Source organism: Protomyctophum parallelum (genome assembly GCF_964188405.1).
Source record: "Protomyctophum parallelum genome assembly, chromosome: 4".
NCBI classification, from domain to species: Eukaryota; Metazoa; Chordata; class Actinopteri; order Myctophiformes; family Myctophidae; genus Protomyctophum; species Protomyctophum parallelum.
In genome coordinates, this window is record NC_139700.1 from 1,151,296 (window position 1) to 1,166,583 (window position 15,288).

General features: G+C 39.2%; 1 protein-coding gene across 1 annotated transcript; it reads left to right on the top strand.

The window, feature by feature from the left end:
• The first annotated feature begins 10,179 nt into the window (after positions 1 to 10,179).
• LOC310857686 (putative protein PTGES3L) lies at positions 10,180 to 13,760 on the top strand. Its single transcript, XM_083763474.1, has 7 exons — positions 10,180 to 10,335; positions 11,471 to 11,584; positions 11,746 to 11,812; positions 12,279 to 12,377; positions 12,705 to 12,794; positions 13,138 to 13,200; positions 13,505 to 13,760. The coding sequence occupies exons 1-7, from the start codon at positions 10,298 to 10,300 to the stop codon at positions 13,511 to 13,513; spliced, it is 480 nt and encodes a 159-aa protein (XP_083619600.1). The 5' UTR covers positions 10,180 to 10,297; the 3' UTR covers positions 13,514 to 13,760.
• The last annotated feature ends 1,528 nt before the right edge of the window (positions 13,761 to 15,288 follow it).

Sequence of the window (15,288 nt, forward strand, 5' to 3'; positions counted from 1 at the left end):
TATTAAACCATCATGTCTCAATGTATCAGTTAGTATTAAACCATCATGTTTCAATGCATCAGTTAGTATTAAACCATCATGTCACAATGTATCAGTTAGTATTAAACCATCATGTCACAATGTATCAGTTAGTATTAAACCATCATGTCTCAATGTATCAGTTCGTTTTAAACCATCATGTCACATTGTATCAGTATTAAACCATCATGATACAATGTATCAGTTAGTATTAAACCATCATGTTTCAATGTATCAGTTAGTATTAAACCATCATGTCACAATGTATCAGTTAGTATTAAACCATCATGTCTCAATGTATCAGTTAGTATTAAACCATCATGTCTCAATGTATCAGTTAGTATTAAACCATCATGTCACAATGTATCAGTTAGTATTAAACCATCATGTCACATTGTATCAGTTAGTATTAAACCATCATGTCACAATGTATCAGTTAGTATTAAACCATCATGTCACAATGTATCAGTTAGTATTAAACCATCATGTTTCAATGTATCAGTTCGTTTTAAACCATCATGTCACAATGTATCAGTTAGTATTAAACCATCATGTCACAATGTATCAGTTAGTATTAAACCATCATGTCACAATGTATCAGTTCGTTTTAAACCATCATGTCACATTGTATCAGTATTAAACCATCATGTTTCAATGTATCAGTTAGTATTAAACCATCATGTTTCAATGTATCAGTTAGTATTAAACCATCATGTTTCAATGTATCAGTTAGTATTAAACCATCGTGTCACAATGTATCAGTTAGTATTAAACCATCATGTCACAATGTATCAGTTAGCAGGGCTTAAAGTTCTCAGTCCTGGGGACTGATTTCAGTCCTGAGGATTTCATAGGGGTCATTTAATGGCATCAGTGCAGATTAGCAAAAAATCATTTTCAGTCTTGGGATTTTTTGGGGCTTTAAGCCCTGAGTTAGTATTAAACCATCATGTTACAAAGTATCAGTTAGTATTAAACCATCATGTCACAATGTATCAGTTAGTATTAAACCATCATGTCACATTGTATCAGTTAGTATTAAACCATCATGTCACAATGTATCAGTTAGTATTAAACCATCATGTCACATTGTATCAGTTAGTATTAAACCATCATGTCACAATGTATCAGTTAGTATTAAACCATCATGTTTCAATGTATCAGTTAGTATTAAACCATCATGTCACATTGGTGATCACCAGAGGTCTAACCATCACTATCAACGATATGATCGAGAGGCCTGAGCTATCCGACCACCTTTTGCTGTGTTTCAGTATGGCTGTCCCTGATGTTGAGAAAAATAACACTGAATATACCATAACAAAGCGTTTTTTTAGCTCTTCTGCCGCCGATGAGTTCTCTCGTCATCTGGGCCCTCCCCTGCCTGATACTCCCCCAGTAAATGATATGGTTCAAATTTTTAATCTTAAACTAGAGTCAGCTCTTGATATAGTGGCTCCTTTTAAAACAAAAAAGAAACATAACACCAGAGTAACGCCCTGGTTAAATGAGCATACACGCTCACTGAAGCAAGAATGTCGTAGAGCTGAGCGAACTTGGAGAAAATATAAACTCACCATCCACTTAGAGATTCTTAAAAAGTCAACAGTCGCCTATAACAAAGCCCTGCGTCTAGCAAGGCAGGCATATTTCTCTGGCATTATTAATGAGAACAAGAATAATGCCAGAGTCCTTTTCTCTACCATTGATCGACTTTTAAACCCCCCCCAGTCCTACAAACAGTCATTCCCGGCCTCTAAAGCTAAGTGTAATGAGTTTGCATGCTTTTTTGATAACAAAATCCTTAACATTAGAGCTGATATTATGAATGGTGCTGCTGCTAGCGCAAACCTTCAAACAGCAGCTCATGGTCCCAGGGTAGATCTCTCCAGGGGGAGCCTATTATCGTTTTGCGCAATTGATGAAGACGAACTCCGCAAAACCATATCACAGATGACATCCTCCTCCTGTTCATTGGATACAATTCCCACCACCTTTCTCAAAGAGGTCTTAGACAGTGTGATCGGAGACATCCTAAAAATTGTAAATAGCTCTCTCCAATCTGGCATCTTCCCAGACACCCTGAAGACGGCCGTTGTTAGGCCCCTTCTCAAAAAACACAACCTGGATCCCTCTGTTTTGGGTAACTATAGGCCTATTTCAAATCTACCCTTTCTGGGCAAGGTTTTAGAAAAATGCATCTGTCATCAATTGGATAAATTTATACAGAACAATAATGTGCACAACAAATTCCAATCTGGATTCAGGAAAAGTCACAGCACTGAAACTGCACTGGTAAAAGTAATGAATGATCTTAGGGTGTCTGCTGACAAGAAACATGTATCGGTTCTCTTACTCCTAGATTTAACGGCTGCATTCGACACAATTGATCATTCAATTTTAATACAGCGCCTGGAGCACTGGGTAGGCCTGTCTGGTACGGCCCTGTCATGGTTCTCCTCCTACCTCTCAAACAGAAGCTACTTTGTCAATCTAGCCGAGTTTGATTCAGACAAACACAACATCAGCTCTGGTGTCCCACAAGGCTCGATCCTTGGTCCTCTGCTGTTCTCCTTATACATTTTGCCATTGGGTGAACTAATTTCCAATCACGGAGTCAATTTTCATTTCTATGCTGATGATACCCAGCTATATCTTTCTGTGGCCCCAGATGATCCCTGTGCTTTAGACCCGCTGTTGACCTGTCTGTCTAGCATTAAATGTTGGATGAGTGAGAACTTTCTCAAACTAAATGAGGATAAGACAGAAGTTCTCATAATTGGTTCTAGCGAGCAAAAAGAATCAATAATTAGCAGACTTGGCAACCTGACTGTAGAAAGTAACAGTACAGTAAAGAACCTGGGGGTTATTATTGATTCTGAATTAAATTTTAATTCACACATTAATCATGTTACCAAGATTGCCTTTTTTCACCTTAGAAATATTGCACGAATCAGAGCCTATCTGTCCTTGGACGATGCAAAAACGCTAATCCATGCCTTTGTTTTTTCTCGGCTTGACTATTGCAATGCACTTTTTTCAGGACTCCCTAAGAAAACGACTGACAGATTACAACTTGTCCAAAATGCAGCAGCTAGAGTCTTAACTAGAACTAAGATGAGAGAACATATTACTCCAGTTTTGGCATCTCTGCACTGGCTTCCGGTTGTTTATAGGATTGACTTTAAAATTCTGTTACTTGTCTATAAAGCTCTCAATGGTCTCGCACCTCCGTACCTCCGTGACTGCCTACCTAGATATGTCCCTAGCCGCCCCCTCAGGTCCTCCAATGCTGGCCTACTTGAAGTGCCTAAAAAAAAGTGCACAAAAAAGTACGGTGAGGCAGCTTTTTGCTTCTATGGCCCAACAGCCTGGAATAAACTTCCATTCGAGCTCAGACACGCACCCTCTGTAGACATTTTTAAATCTCAACTCAAGACTCACCTCTTCACCCTTGCTTTTAGTTGAGTTTTATTTTTATTTTTATGTCTTTTTATTTATTTTATGTTCTTATATTCGGGTTTTTTTTTCTCTGCTATTGTTTTATCATTTTTACTACTTGTGTTTTTATTGTATTTTATTTTTGTGTCCTGCCCTGTGAAGCACTTTGAGCTGCATTTATGTATGAAAAGTGCTATACAAATAAAGTTTATTATTATTATTATTATTATTGTATCAGTTAGTATTAAACCATCATGTCACAATGTATCAGTTAGTATTAACCCTAGAACAGTAGACATAGTTTTTGTTACACCATCACTAAACACGTGACCGGCAGCCAATAAGGGAGGCAGGCGTTGATCAGACGCCCGCCCAAAGCCGGTCCCTCGATGATGTCACTGACACAGTAAAACACAGTCAGTCAACCTGGAGTGGAAAATAACACATATAATTATAATAGAAGGCGCTCTCTATTCCAATATATGGTTCATGACAAGTCTACTTGCACGCACGCACGCACGCACCCACACACACACACACACACACACACACACACACACACACACACACACTAATATAGAAGTGTACATTTGTACGTCTGAATAATTGTGAAAAAAGTGGACTCTGTTGACAAGTGTAATGCTTTATCAGTGTGTCATCCACAGTAACAGCCTTTGTATTGAGATATTATGCTTTCATGTGAAATGTATCCATTCTGCAAACTGTTAATACTTAATCAATCAAACTCACTCACCCCCGATACAGAGAATGTTGATGCTCCATACTCACCAGCAGGTGGAGTCATGCACCAAGATGGAATAAAGCAGAATGGGAAGCTTACGAAAGTGTCTATTAACTGAAATCAATGCTTTGATTGATTGATTGAAATCTTTATTAACAGTTTGTAGAATTTACAGTACATTTTAAGCACGAACTCAATACAAAGACTGTCAGTGAGTGGACGACCCAATTAAGCATTACACTTGTTTACAACAGGGTCCACATTGTTCAATTCATCAAAACATTTAAAGACATACAAACATTTAGAGACATACAAATAGACATTTCTCTGTAGGTAAAGAACAGAACAGGAATTCATCATATGGGAAGCAAAAAAAGGGAAAAGATACAATATACAGTGAGGGAAAATGGGGGGGGGGGATTCAGATTTTACAGAGGCCAGTTTCGAAATGCAGCCATCCGTAGGTGCCCTTTGAGAGCGGTTTTGAAGGAGTCAAGGGATTCACATGTCTTAATGACTGTTGGTAGGGCGTTCCACATTTTGGTGGCATAGGAGCGAAAATAATTTAGTCCCTTGTTTGTGCCGAATCTGGGTTGTACATGGTTTGTTGCACTCCCTCTGGTGTTGTGGGTGTGGACTCCGTTTACATTAAGGAAGTATTTAGACAGGTACATGGGTATCTTGGTGGTGTATCGAATCTTGTGGACCAGACCCATTGCAAGATGCTGTACTCTGTCGTCGACCCTAAGCCATCCCAGCCTGTCAAAGTGGGCAGGGGTGAGGTGGGTTCGGGGGGTGAGGCCAAGTAGGAGCCTGACCAGTTTGTTTTGAGAGGTCTGGAGCCTTGTTTTAAGGGCCTTTGAGGTGCTGTGGTACCAAGAGGTGGATGCATAGTCAAAGAAACCTTGTACGAGGGCTCCTGTTAAGGTCTTCAAGGTGTTTTTGCTGACCAGTGAGGAGATCCTGTAAAGGAATCTTGTTCTTTGATTGACTTTTTTGATTACGTTGGTGGCCATTTTATCACCGGAAAGATTGTGTGCATTGACACAGTAACTCCTGCACAGTCGATAGTTGGCATTGCTTGTTTTCACAAACTGTATACAGCTGATATACAGTAGCCAACATAAAACTGAAGGTAGACCAGACCTACTAGTAGTTCCCAAACTGCAGGGGGACAGCGGTCCCATAGGCCACGGACCCCCCATTTGAAAACATATGCCAGTGACCCCGATAAGGGAGGATTTTTACAGCTCTAGCAGTGATTCCAAAACATAAATTTCACGGACCCCCAGTCTCACACGCATTATGCTACGTATCCCTGATTTAATGGCATTTATATCTCTGGTTTATATTGTAAAACCACTGTTCATTTAACTCTGAGAGTGTACAAATGGAACCAAATGGACCCGTTATGGTTGTTTTGTCACTGTTTGTTTTACATCATCATTACATCACCTATCATAGCAACGTGAGTTAGAATTCCCACCTTGATGTTGTAAGATGAGCGCCCCTCACTTCACACAGGTGTATTTGTATGTATCCTGATTCATGGGCCCCCTCCCTCGACAATGAGATGCTGCATCTCAAGGGGCTATCCCTTCAATAAATTAACATATTGTGTATGTATATTGTTAATAATATATTAGTATATTACTAGACCTGTGCCCGTCGGGCACCATTCTACTTGGGAACGAAGAGTGCAAACTGACTGTGAAAAGTGAACTGACCAATCAATCTGATCAAATGGCAGGTTTGGGGGTTGCCATGGCAATTAATTGGCTCAGGCAGAGCCTGGAAATTGGACAGGTGTTGGGACCCAACCAGAGCCTTTTCTGGGATTCAGATTTTACGGGGGCCATTTTCGAATTGCAGCCGCCCGTAGGTGCCCTTTGAGAGCTGTTTTGAAGGAGTCAAGGGATTTGCATTTGATAATGACTGTTGGTAGGGCGTTCCACATTTTGGTGGCATAGGAGCGAAAATAATTTAGTCCCTTGTCTGTGCCGAATCTGGGTTGCACATGGTTTGTTGCACTCCCTCTGGTGTTGTGGGTGTGGACTTCGTTAACGTCAAGGAAGTATTTAGACAGGTACATGGGTATCTTGGTGGTGTATCGAATACTGTGGACCAGACCCATTGCAAGATGCTGTACTGAGTACAGGCTGGAATGGCTTACAGAGTACAGTGTACTCTGTAAGCCATTCCAGCCTGTCAAAGTGGGCAGGGGTGAGGTTGTTTCGGGCGGTGAGGCCAAGTAGGAGCCTAAACAGTTTGTTTTGGGAAGTCTGGAGGCTTGTTTTAAGGGCCTTTGAGGTGCTGTGGTACCAAGAGGTGGATGCATAGTCGAAGAAACCGTGTACGAGGGCTCCTGATAGGGTCTTCAAGGTGTTTTTTGTTGACCAGTGAAAAGATCCTGTAAAGGAATTGTTCCGTTCACCTCCACCATCTGTTTTCTCCCCTCCAGGTAGGATTGCATCCAGCTCACTGGATGATAAGACGAGTTTTTTGACAAAAATAAATAAATAATAATCTTTCTGCTAATAATATTTATTATTAATATAGGCCTAATAATAATAATGATAATACTAATAGGCCTAATAGGTATATGACAGACAGACATCCTCAAATCACTTCACTGGCTCCCCATCGCATCCCGGACCGAGTACAAGATTTCCCTGCTGACACATCAGTGCATCCATGGTACCGCCCCCCCCTACCTCAAAGAACTCATATCCCTTCAGTCATCATCACGTAACCTCCGCTCTTCGAACACCAACCTCCTCAAACCCGTCAAAACCAAATTGCGAACCATGGGCGACCGGGCCTTTTGTTCAGTGGCTCCTGACCTATGGAATGCTCTTCCGGAACAGCTCAGAGCACCACAGTCTACAGACACTTTTAAGAGAGGACTTAAAACTCACCTTTTTAGTAAAGCTTTTCCATAAATTTGTTGTTAACTGCCCTCTGCCTTAGCCTATATGTTATGTTTTCCTTTTATTGATTTTTGTTTTGTTTTCATTTCATTGTAGCACTTTGAGGTTCACTAGAATGTAAAGTGCATTATAAATAAAATCCATTATTATTATTATTATTATTAGACAGACAGTGACTAGATCGGTAAAATGGAGCATACATTCGTATGTTGGTGAAATATAAACATTTAAAATAGTTCAATAATAATTAGCATGTATTATTATTAACAAACGGGATTAGAGATGACCAAAAAATGCGCTATTTTACGCATTAAAAATAGACAAATATTGTCTATTTCCCATAATACAATGCACACTATTAACTATTAAACATAACAATATTACAACGAGGAAAAAGAAGAATTACACACATTGTTTTCCATAAGAAATATGGTTTTATTTTAGCAGTGAAACGGGAGGATTATTAAATACAATCATCTTGCCGACGCGGGTCACGCGTCCTGCTGTCAATCAGTGCGTAGGCTATGTGACATTTTGTATGACATAAATGATTGACTTGTGTATGCTGCATAGACTTTAAATGCTTTTTAACCAACTTATTGTTCTGTGTGTGTTTTGGTGAACTACATTGATTGGCCTTGCACAGCGGGTCCCTCCATGTTCCTAATCATGTTGTAATGCTGTTTTTGTTTTCTTGATTAAAGTCTGTTCCAAAATAATGCTTTATGTAAAGCGCTTTGGGTATTTAGGAAAGCGCTTTACATTTGAGCTGTTATTCTTAAGAATGCACAATATAATCGGTAGCATATCGGAATCGGCCATATCGTCCATACAAAATGCAGTGGTGGAAAGTAACTAAGTACTTTTACTTAAGTACTGTACTTAAGTACAATTTTGAGGTATTTGTGCTTTACTTGAGTATTTCCAATTTCCAGTACTTTTACTTCTACTCCACTACATCTCAGAGCCAACATTTGTACTTTTACTCCACTACAATTATTTGAAAACTTTAGTTACTTTAGTTACTTTGGCGATTTTAATTTTGATTAGAAAACATGCATTAACCACTTCAACCCAATACATTTTGGCCATTTGAAAATAGCCGATCTACAAGTAGATCGGCTATTTTCAATAGACTTTGTACACATTTTGAACTTGTGAAGTGGGACATTCTGCAATATGAGTACTTTTACTTTTAGTACTTTAAGTACATTTTCAATTCCGTACTTTTACTTGTAAAGGAGTAGTTCTAAATTGCAGTATTGGTACTTTTACTTAAGTAAAACAATTGAGTACTTTTTCCACCACTGAAAAAATGCCATATCGGTATCGGATTGGTCTCAAAATAATCCCGATTATTTAATCGGTTTTCACCAGCAAAGAAAAATAAACTCATCAATGAGTTCAATATAAATCAAAAGTGTCTAGTACTTCTAGTCTAGAACAAAAGCCAATTCAAATATGATGTAAAGTAAAAAATAAACTTTAAATTTGTATTCATTTAATTTGTGTACTCATCTCATTCAGTTGTGAAAACAGACACTTGGAAAAGAGTAGTATAGGCTATTTATTGGGCCTAGGCTTGTTTCCATTGTGATCGGTCAGAATCGTTATTGGCAGATATGACCACTTTTTCCGACTATCCTTGGGATTGTGGGTGGGGGGAGGGTGGGATAGGGGATTGAGTTTTATTTTCATATTTAATTATGTCTGTTTAATACTTGCCCCTGGGCTTCTGTTATAAAAAAGATTTTGAAAAGAAAAGACCCTGCAAATAATCGGAGATCGGTCATAATGTCATAATCGTGCACCCCTTATTATTATTATTATTATTAATACTTGCTTGCAATTTTCAAATTGTTGCTGATCATGATGTCTGGGGTGGGTGGGTCTTTCAGTACATTCATGATGTTCAGTGATATTATAGATGGTAGGTTTGTTTCCCTGCCCATATATCCCTGTTTCTACAGGCGTTCGGGTGAATTTCACCTGAGTTTAGTGACAGAGAAAAATCCCATACACCCAGGAATGGGTGGACCAAAGGAGAAGTTCCCAACTCCATTATTTTAGGAGTATTTTCAGGGGTGCTAGCCCCTCCTATGCCCAGCTTTCTGGGTTTGTGTGAACACAAACATTGGCTAGTGATTGACTGATCACCCCATAGCGATGATTTAACCATTTCTGACCGGGCACCCATTTTGGTGTTGGCATCATGTTATGCTTTAGCTATTGAAAAATAGCAGATCTACAAGCTCATATCGCGCCACCGAGTGGCGCGATACGAGCTTGTAGGTCTGCTATTTTTGAAAAATCGAAGACACTTTTAGAATCTGATCTCAGGTCAGAATGGGTTAATAATGAAACTGTCAGGATGTAATAGACATTTTTAGAATCTGATCTCAGGTCAGAATGGGTTAATTGACTGAGAAAAGTACATATTGAAGCTAAAAGTCAGGGCAGAAAAGTGAAGACGTAAAAGTGAGGACGCAAATTGTGATTGGCTAGAATGAGATTATATAATATGATGTATATATGACGATAACAGTGCCCCTCACTTCACAGGGTGGGATATTTATTAAAAGAATACCCACGTATTTCATCGATTTTTTCCCCCTATGATAGGGCCCCCCCCAGGATATGATTTATTTTGTTTTTTTTGTGAAAAGTCATGATGAAATATTAAAGAAGAGTACCTCAAGTTGCCATGTATTGCTGTATATATTAAAATATACCCGTGTTTACTGCATGGTTTGACAAAAGTTACGTTTAGAAAGCAATATGGGAACCCATCAGCAAAACAAAGTGAAAACAGCACCTTAACAATCTGTCTCGAGAGATATATAAGCAACATATTAATGATGCTTTTATGATTTGCTTTTATCCACACGCAATCAGTCAGCTTTGAAGTAAACACACAAGTGATTCCTCAGCTTTCCCGAGAGTTCCAGAGCCAACCCCGGGGGCGGGGGTTGAGGGATTAATTTACCCCAAGCAGCTGGTATACAACTATATATATACTATAAATAGTGCCACAGGGTTGCAGTTGAACAGATACAGTATACCAGGCGGTTTGTACCACCTCTATTCCGTTCATACACTCTCAGCAAAGAGGGAATACCATACAAAAGCTTCTACCTTCTGAATTGTCAACAGTCTACAGAACAAAATGAACAGGGCTCCAAAGATTGCCAGGCCAGAGGAGAGGTAAGTGTTGTGAATTTGTCACTATGTAATGTGAAATCTTGGTTTGGGGTCTCTTGTCAAGACTCAAGAGACACCATGTGCTTCTAGTCCGGCAGCCGACAGGCTTCTTTTGTTTAAAGTGGGGAATTTGGTATAGGCCTAGTCATTTTTTATAAATGTTTTTTTTGTGGCTTTCGCCTTTATTTTATATTTTATATGAAGGGACAGACAGTAGGCTGACAGGAAATGGGGAGAGAGATGGGTAAAGGCCGTACATGCAGGGACATGCAGTAAAGGCCATCGGGATCGGGAGTCGAATCCACGGCACTAAGCCACGGCCCAGGCCTGGTATAGTCTTTTTTAATGGCCTAAAAATATTGTCTATACATACAATCATGAATCCACTTGCTGACCGGTTGTCAGTATTGAGCATTTTTTATAGGGGTTTCGGTAACACTTTACAATAACGACCTGTTATAAAGCATTTATAAACATTTATAATCGTTTGTAGATGAGTAATAGTCATGAACAATCATTGTTGACATCCGTAAATGTTTACCTAAACATGTATAACTATGTTTAAACATCATTTATATGTTATTAGTAAGGTATTAGTAAGTAGTAAACTATTCACATAGTTATAAATGTTTAGGTAAACATTTACGGATGTCAACAAACAGTCTGTTCATGATTATTACTCATCTACAAACTGCTTATAGATGTTTATAAATGCTTTATAACAGGTCGTTATTGTAAAGTGTTACCGGGGTTTCTTGTGACCCTACCATTAACATCCTATGGCAGGCCAAAATGTCAAAAATGTCAAACTTTCCTTATGCTTTAAGTAGCATGTGACACAACTAGAGGGGTTTTCATGGTTCTGAATCCATTCCAAGCATTAGTTTTGCACAAAAAAACACTCCTTGAGGTCAAGACAAATGTGATGAGTGAGGTCAGCACATTTTGGGCACATTTGGGCAAGTCAGCTGCCGGACTATTCTAAATCTAAGCAGAGTATAGTCTAGCTTGAATACAGTCATAGAGTGCTCTTGAATAAACTTTCATGAAGTTATCATCATTCATCATCACTCATACACCCAATGCTTGAGCTTGAGTAGGCTATACCAAGAATAACAGTGTTTTTGTTTCCTAATAGTCAACCAGCAAAGATGGTATGGTTTGACAGGAAAAAGTATGTCCATGTCAACGTCTGGGTGCAGAGACCAAAGGAAGTCCGGGTTGATATTCAGAAGGAGAAAATTGTTCTATGGTGAGTAATATATTAGTATAGTAATATAGTATATTGTATCCTCTGTAAATCAATTGTAACCTAATACTCAGCTGTGTGTATTGTAATCCCCGTGTGTAATAACATTATTGTATCCTCTATGTATGTGTGTCTGTTGTGTCTATCTTGTGTACCCACAACAGTTGCAAAAATGATCAAGATGACTGGATCTACAATGAGGTGAACCTCTACGCCAAACTCATGGTCGCGGTAAGAATCCACTTTTTTGTATTATCCATTATATAGTCACAATACCAGCTGTAGTTCACTTGATCTTAAATTGAAGCAGTATTGCATTGTTTTAAAAATATAAGGTTTTCGGGGTAAATATCCACTTAAACCCTGGGATCCATATTCTGAGGGAAAACATTTGCAGAAAATAGCAGATTGACACGTTTACAATGCGTTGCAACACCTTGTGAGCTTGTTGATCTGCTATTTTGAGCAAAAACAAAAAATACACCAGTATAGAGCCTTGAGGGACTCTGCTCAACCATATGGGGGATCACATACGCACTTATGTGTGTGATCCTAAAAGCAAAGATTTAGGTCAGGTGACATATCTTCTTTGCATATTATACAGACATTGTATCAAAATATGAATATAATAAAGAATATTAATGAAACTTTTAAAAGGTATCTACGTTTCCAGCTAACCCCCTTTTTTTCTCAAAAGGATTCCAGAGAGAGGGTGTATGATCGTACCATAAATTTTTTGCTGAGGAAGCTCAAGCCTGATGTGGCATGGCCTCGACTGCAGAAAGACGAGGCCAGAGTATGTGCTTTGAAATATTTACAAGACATACTATGAAAAATATGTATATATACTGTATATATATATATATATATATATATATATATATATATATATATATACTATATGTGTTTTAAATAATGTACTAGTACTGTACTGCCAGTGTTTGCCGATCTAGAAGCTCACAAGATCAATGCGATGCCATTTTTTTCCTTCTTTTTTTGGCTATTTGTCATATCCCGCACCGCCAGTTCTGCTTACCAAAAGTGGCCCACTAGGTTAGGGATTATGAAGTATAGGGTTTATAGCCAACACAGTCATCAGGTCTTTCTCCATGTTTCTCTGTAGCCCAGCTGGATCAATACGGACTTTGACAACTGGAGAGACTGGGAAAATGAGGAAGAGGATGGAAAGGAAGAGTGTGAGGGTTATTTGGATGTGAGTTGAGATAAAGGGATCAGCTGCATCTCGATGTACTATAAGTACTGTTAGCTATCTCCGTTGGATCTCATTCTCGATACACTGCATGGCTGTAGCTCACTTGCTCTCAATGTATACTGTAGCTATATCTCAGTTGATCTGAATATTATGTATCTCAGTTGATCTCAATGTGCTGTAGCTTTATCTCAGTTGATCCCAATGTGTTGCATCTGAGATTTATCTCAGTGTGCTGTTTTTCACATTTTGTCTAAGTTGAAGTGGAACTGTATACAGCAAAATACTCATTGTTACATTTGTATCAGTATTTTACAGTGTATAAAGGTTTGGTCTTCCTTTTCAGGCATTGGCGGAGATTGGCAGCAAAAACATTGTACCAAAACCTAGTATGGATGATTTCTTTGATGTAAGTGTAGTAATGTATAATATAACCCCTCCCACCACAGTACTCCAGCCTTATTATTGTTTATTGCATTATTGTTAATAAAAATAATAATACATATTGTATAGTTTCTGAAAGAAATACTTGACATAGTAAGTAACTGTAATACTATTATTACCCAATTTGTAAAATGAATGATGCATGTAGATGATAGTGACATTATTACATAATTCATATTATGTTACGCTTTACCCCCAACACAAATATATATTCCAATATGATCCTATCATGAAATAATGACTGTGATCACCTTCTTCTTCTCCCTCAGTCTGACTGATTGTTGTTTCCCATACATCCACGGTTGTTTCTGGATCTGCATATGGCTGGATCTGGATCTTTGTTGGCTGCCATGATAGTGCACTGATAATGTCTCACCTAGAAGATCATGTGCTAAACTTTGTACATATTTTAATTTGAACACTTTTGTGCTGATTTTTACGTTATTACTTATGTGACATTTTGTATGACATTATCGCTTTGTGCATGCTGAATAGAGTTTCAATAAAAACGGAAATGTAGGCCTATTGGTTTTGGTGATTTAGCCAGACATTGCAAACCAGAGACATGAACAGTTGATTGGCCTTGCACTACCCTGTGCAATTCTCTAGCTATAGCTGGGCCCTCAATAATGGTGCCAAGATGCTGTGAGAATTCAGAATACACTAGAAACAAAATTTCAAGAATTCTTTCTGGGTGCCTGAAGCTCACCAAGTCTGTGCAGCATTTGAGCCACGGACCACCATTTGATGACATTTAGCCTCTCAGAAGGGTCCATTTGGTTACATGTGAGCCAGGTCTACCCATTGACTTTCAATGGGGTATTTTGTCTAAGTTTATTGTGCATTACGTTGCCACCAACATTCTAATGCTAACATGCTAACATGCTAGCATGCTAACATTTTAATGCTAACATGCTAATGCAAAAATGATAATGCGAACATGCTAACATGCTAATGCTAACATGCGAATGCAATCATGCTAACATGCTAATGCTAACATGCTATCATGCTAATGCTAACATGCTAAGATGTCTGAGCTGTAAGGGTCCATTTGGTTTCGTTCAGGGGGGCGGCCCGGTTCCGGCAGGCCGCCCGCTTCTGAAACGGTTGAGAAATGACAGAGTTACGTGTTTCCCCGATTTTCTCCATTGACTTTTAATGTGTGTGTGTGTGCGTGCACATGTTTGCATGTGCGTTTGTGTGTGCGCGTGTGTGAGAGGTGGTCAACTTGGTCTAAGTGCATGGAGCAAGTTTCAAGACTGTAGCAATAGCATGTTGAAAAAATTGCTGACTCATTCAGGCAGTTCACATGGAGTTTTATGACACATTATGATGGTACACCTGTCGCTTTCAGGGCTTCACGTACCGTATGAATCTGGGCTGTGGTTGTGACATTGGGTGAAAGAGGACGAGTGTGGCTACAAAATTACTGAAACCCATTTGTGTAAAGTGAATATTTTGGCTGTTAGGACGATTTGTTCGGAGAATTTCGCTACAGTCTTCACAGTGTCTTCTCCCTCTGTCCGGGTCTCTCTCTGGGCGTGCGACCCTCTGAGTCGAGATTATTGCTCAGACCACACACACTTTGAACTGCGATAGCGGGCAAACCGTGCAAGATATTCGAATTCCGTCTGAACCACGACAAAGTCGATTGACTCGTGTGCTGTTTGACGTTTAAATCGTGTTTCTACGTAACAGTATGCCAGAGCAATGTGGCTCCAAAGTAACGTGTCGTTTTCTGTTTTTACCCGCGTTTCCCCATTGACTTTGAATGGGGATTTTTCACGTTGTTTATTGCGAATTACGTCGGCACGGTAACGCGAATCGGAAAGAAAAGCACAAGCACACCATTACCGGCCGAGCCGCACGTTTTGATGTATATATTGCGGGGCTTTGGTAAACCGTGCGGCCGGCCATAGAGGTCAAAGTTTCGTGTATTGATAATTACGATTACGATGAGTAAGTATGTGTTGCGGATTTCAACCTGTGTTTCTGCCATTGCATGGCAGGCACCCAGAATGAATAGTATTGCCTTGCGAGTGCCTTGGGGGTG

Excerpts from the sequence above, each read along its gene's own strand:
- LOC310857686 (XM_083763474.1), top strand. The coding sequence starts at position 10,298 with ATGAACAGGGCTCCAAAGATTGCCAGGCCAGAGGAGAG. Across the intron at positions 10,336-11,470 it reads ATTGCCAGGCCAGAGGAGAG|TCAACCAGCAAAGATGGTAT; the intron begins GTAAGTGTTGTG and ends GTTTCCTAATAG. Across the intron at positions 12,795-13,137 it reads AGTGTGAGGGTTATTTGGAT|GCATTGGCGGAGATTGGCAG; the intron begins GTGAGTTGAGAT and ends CTTCCTTTTCAG.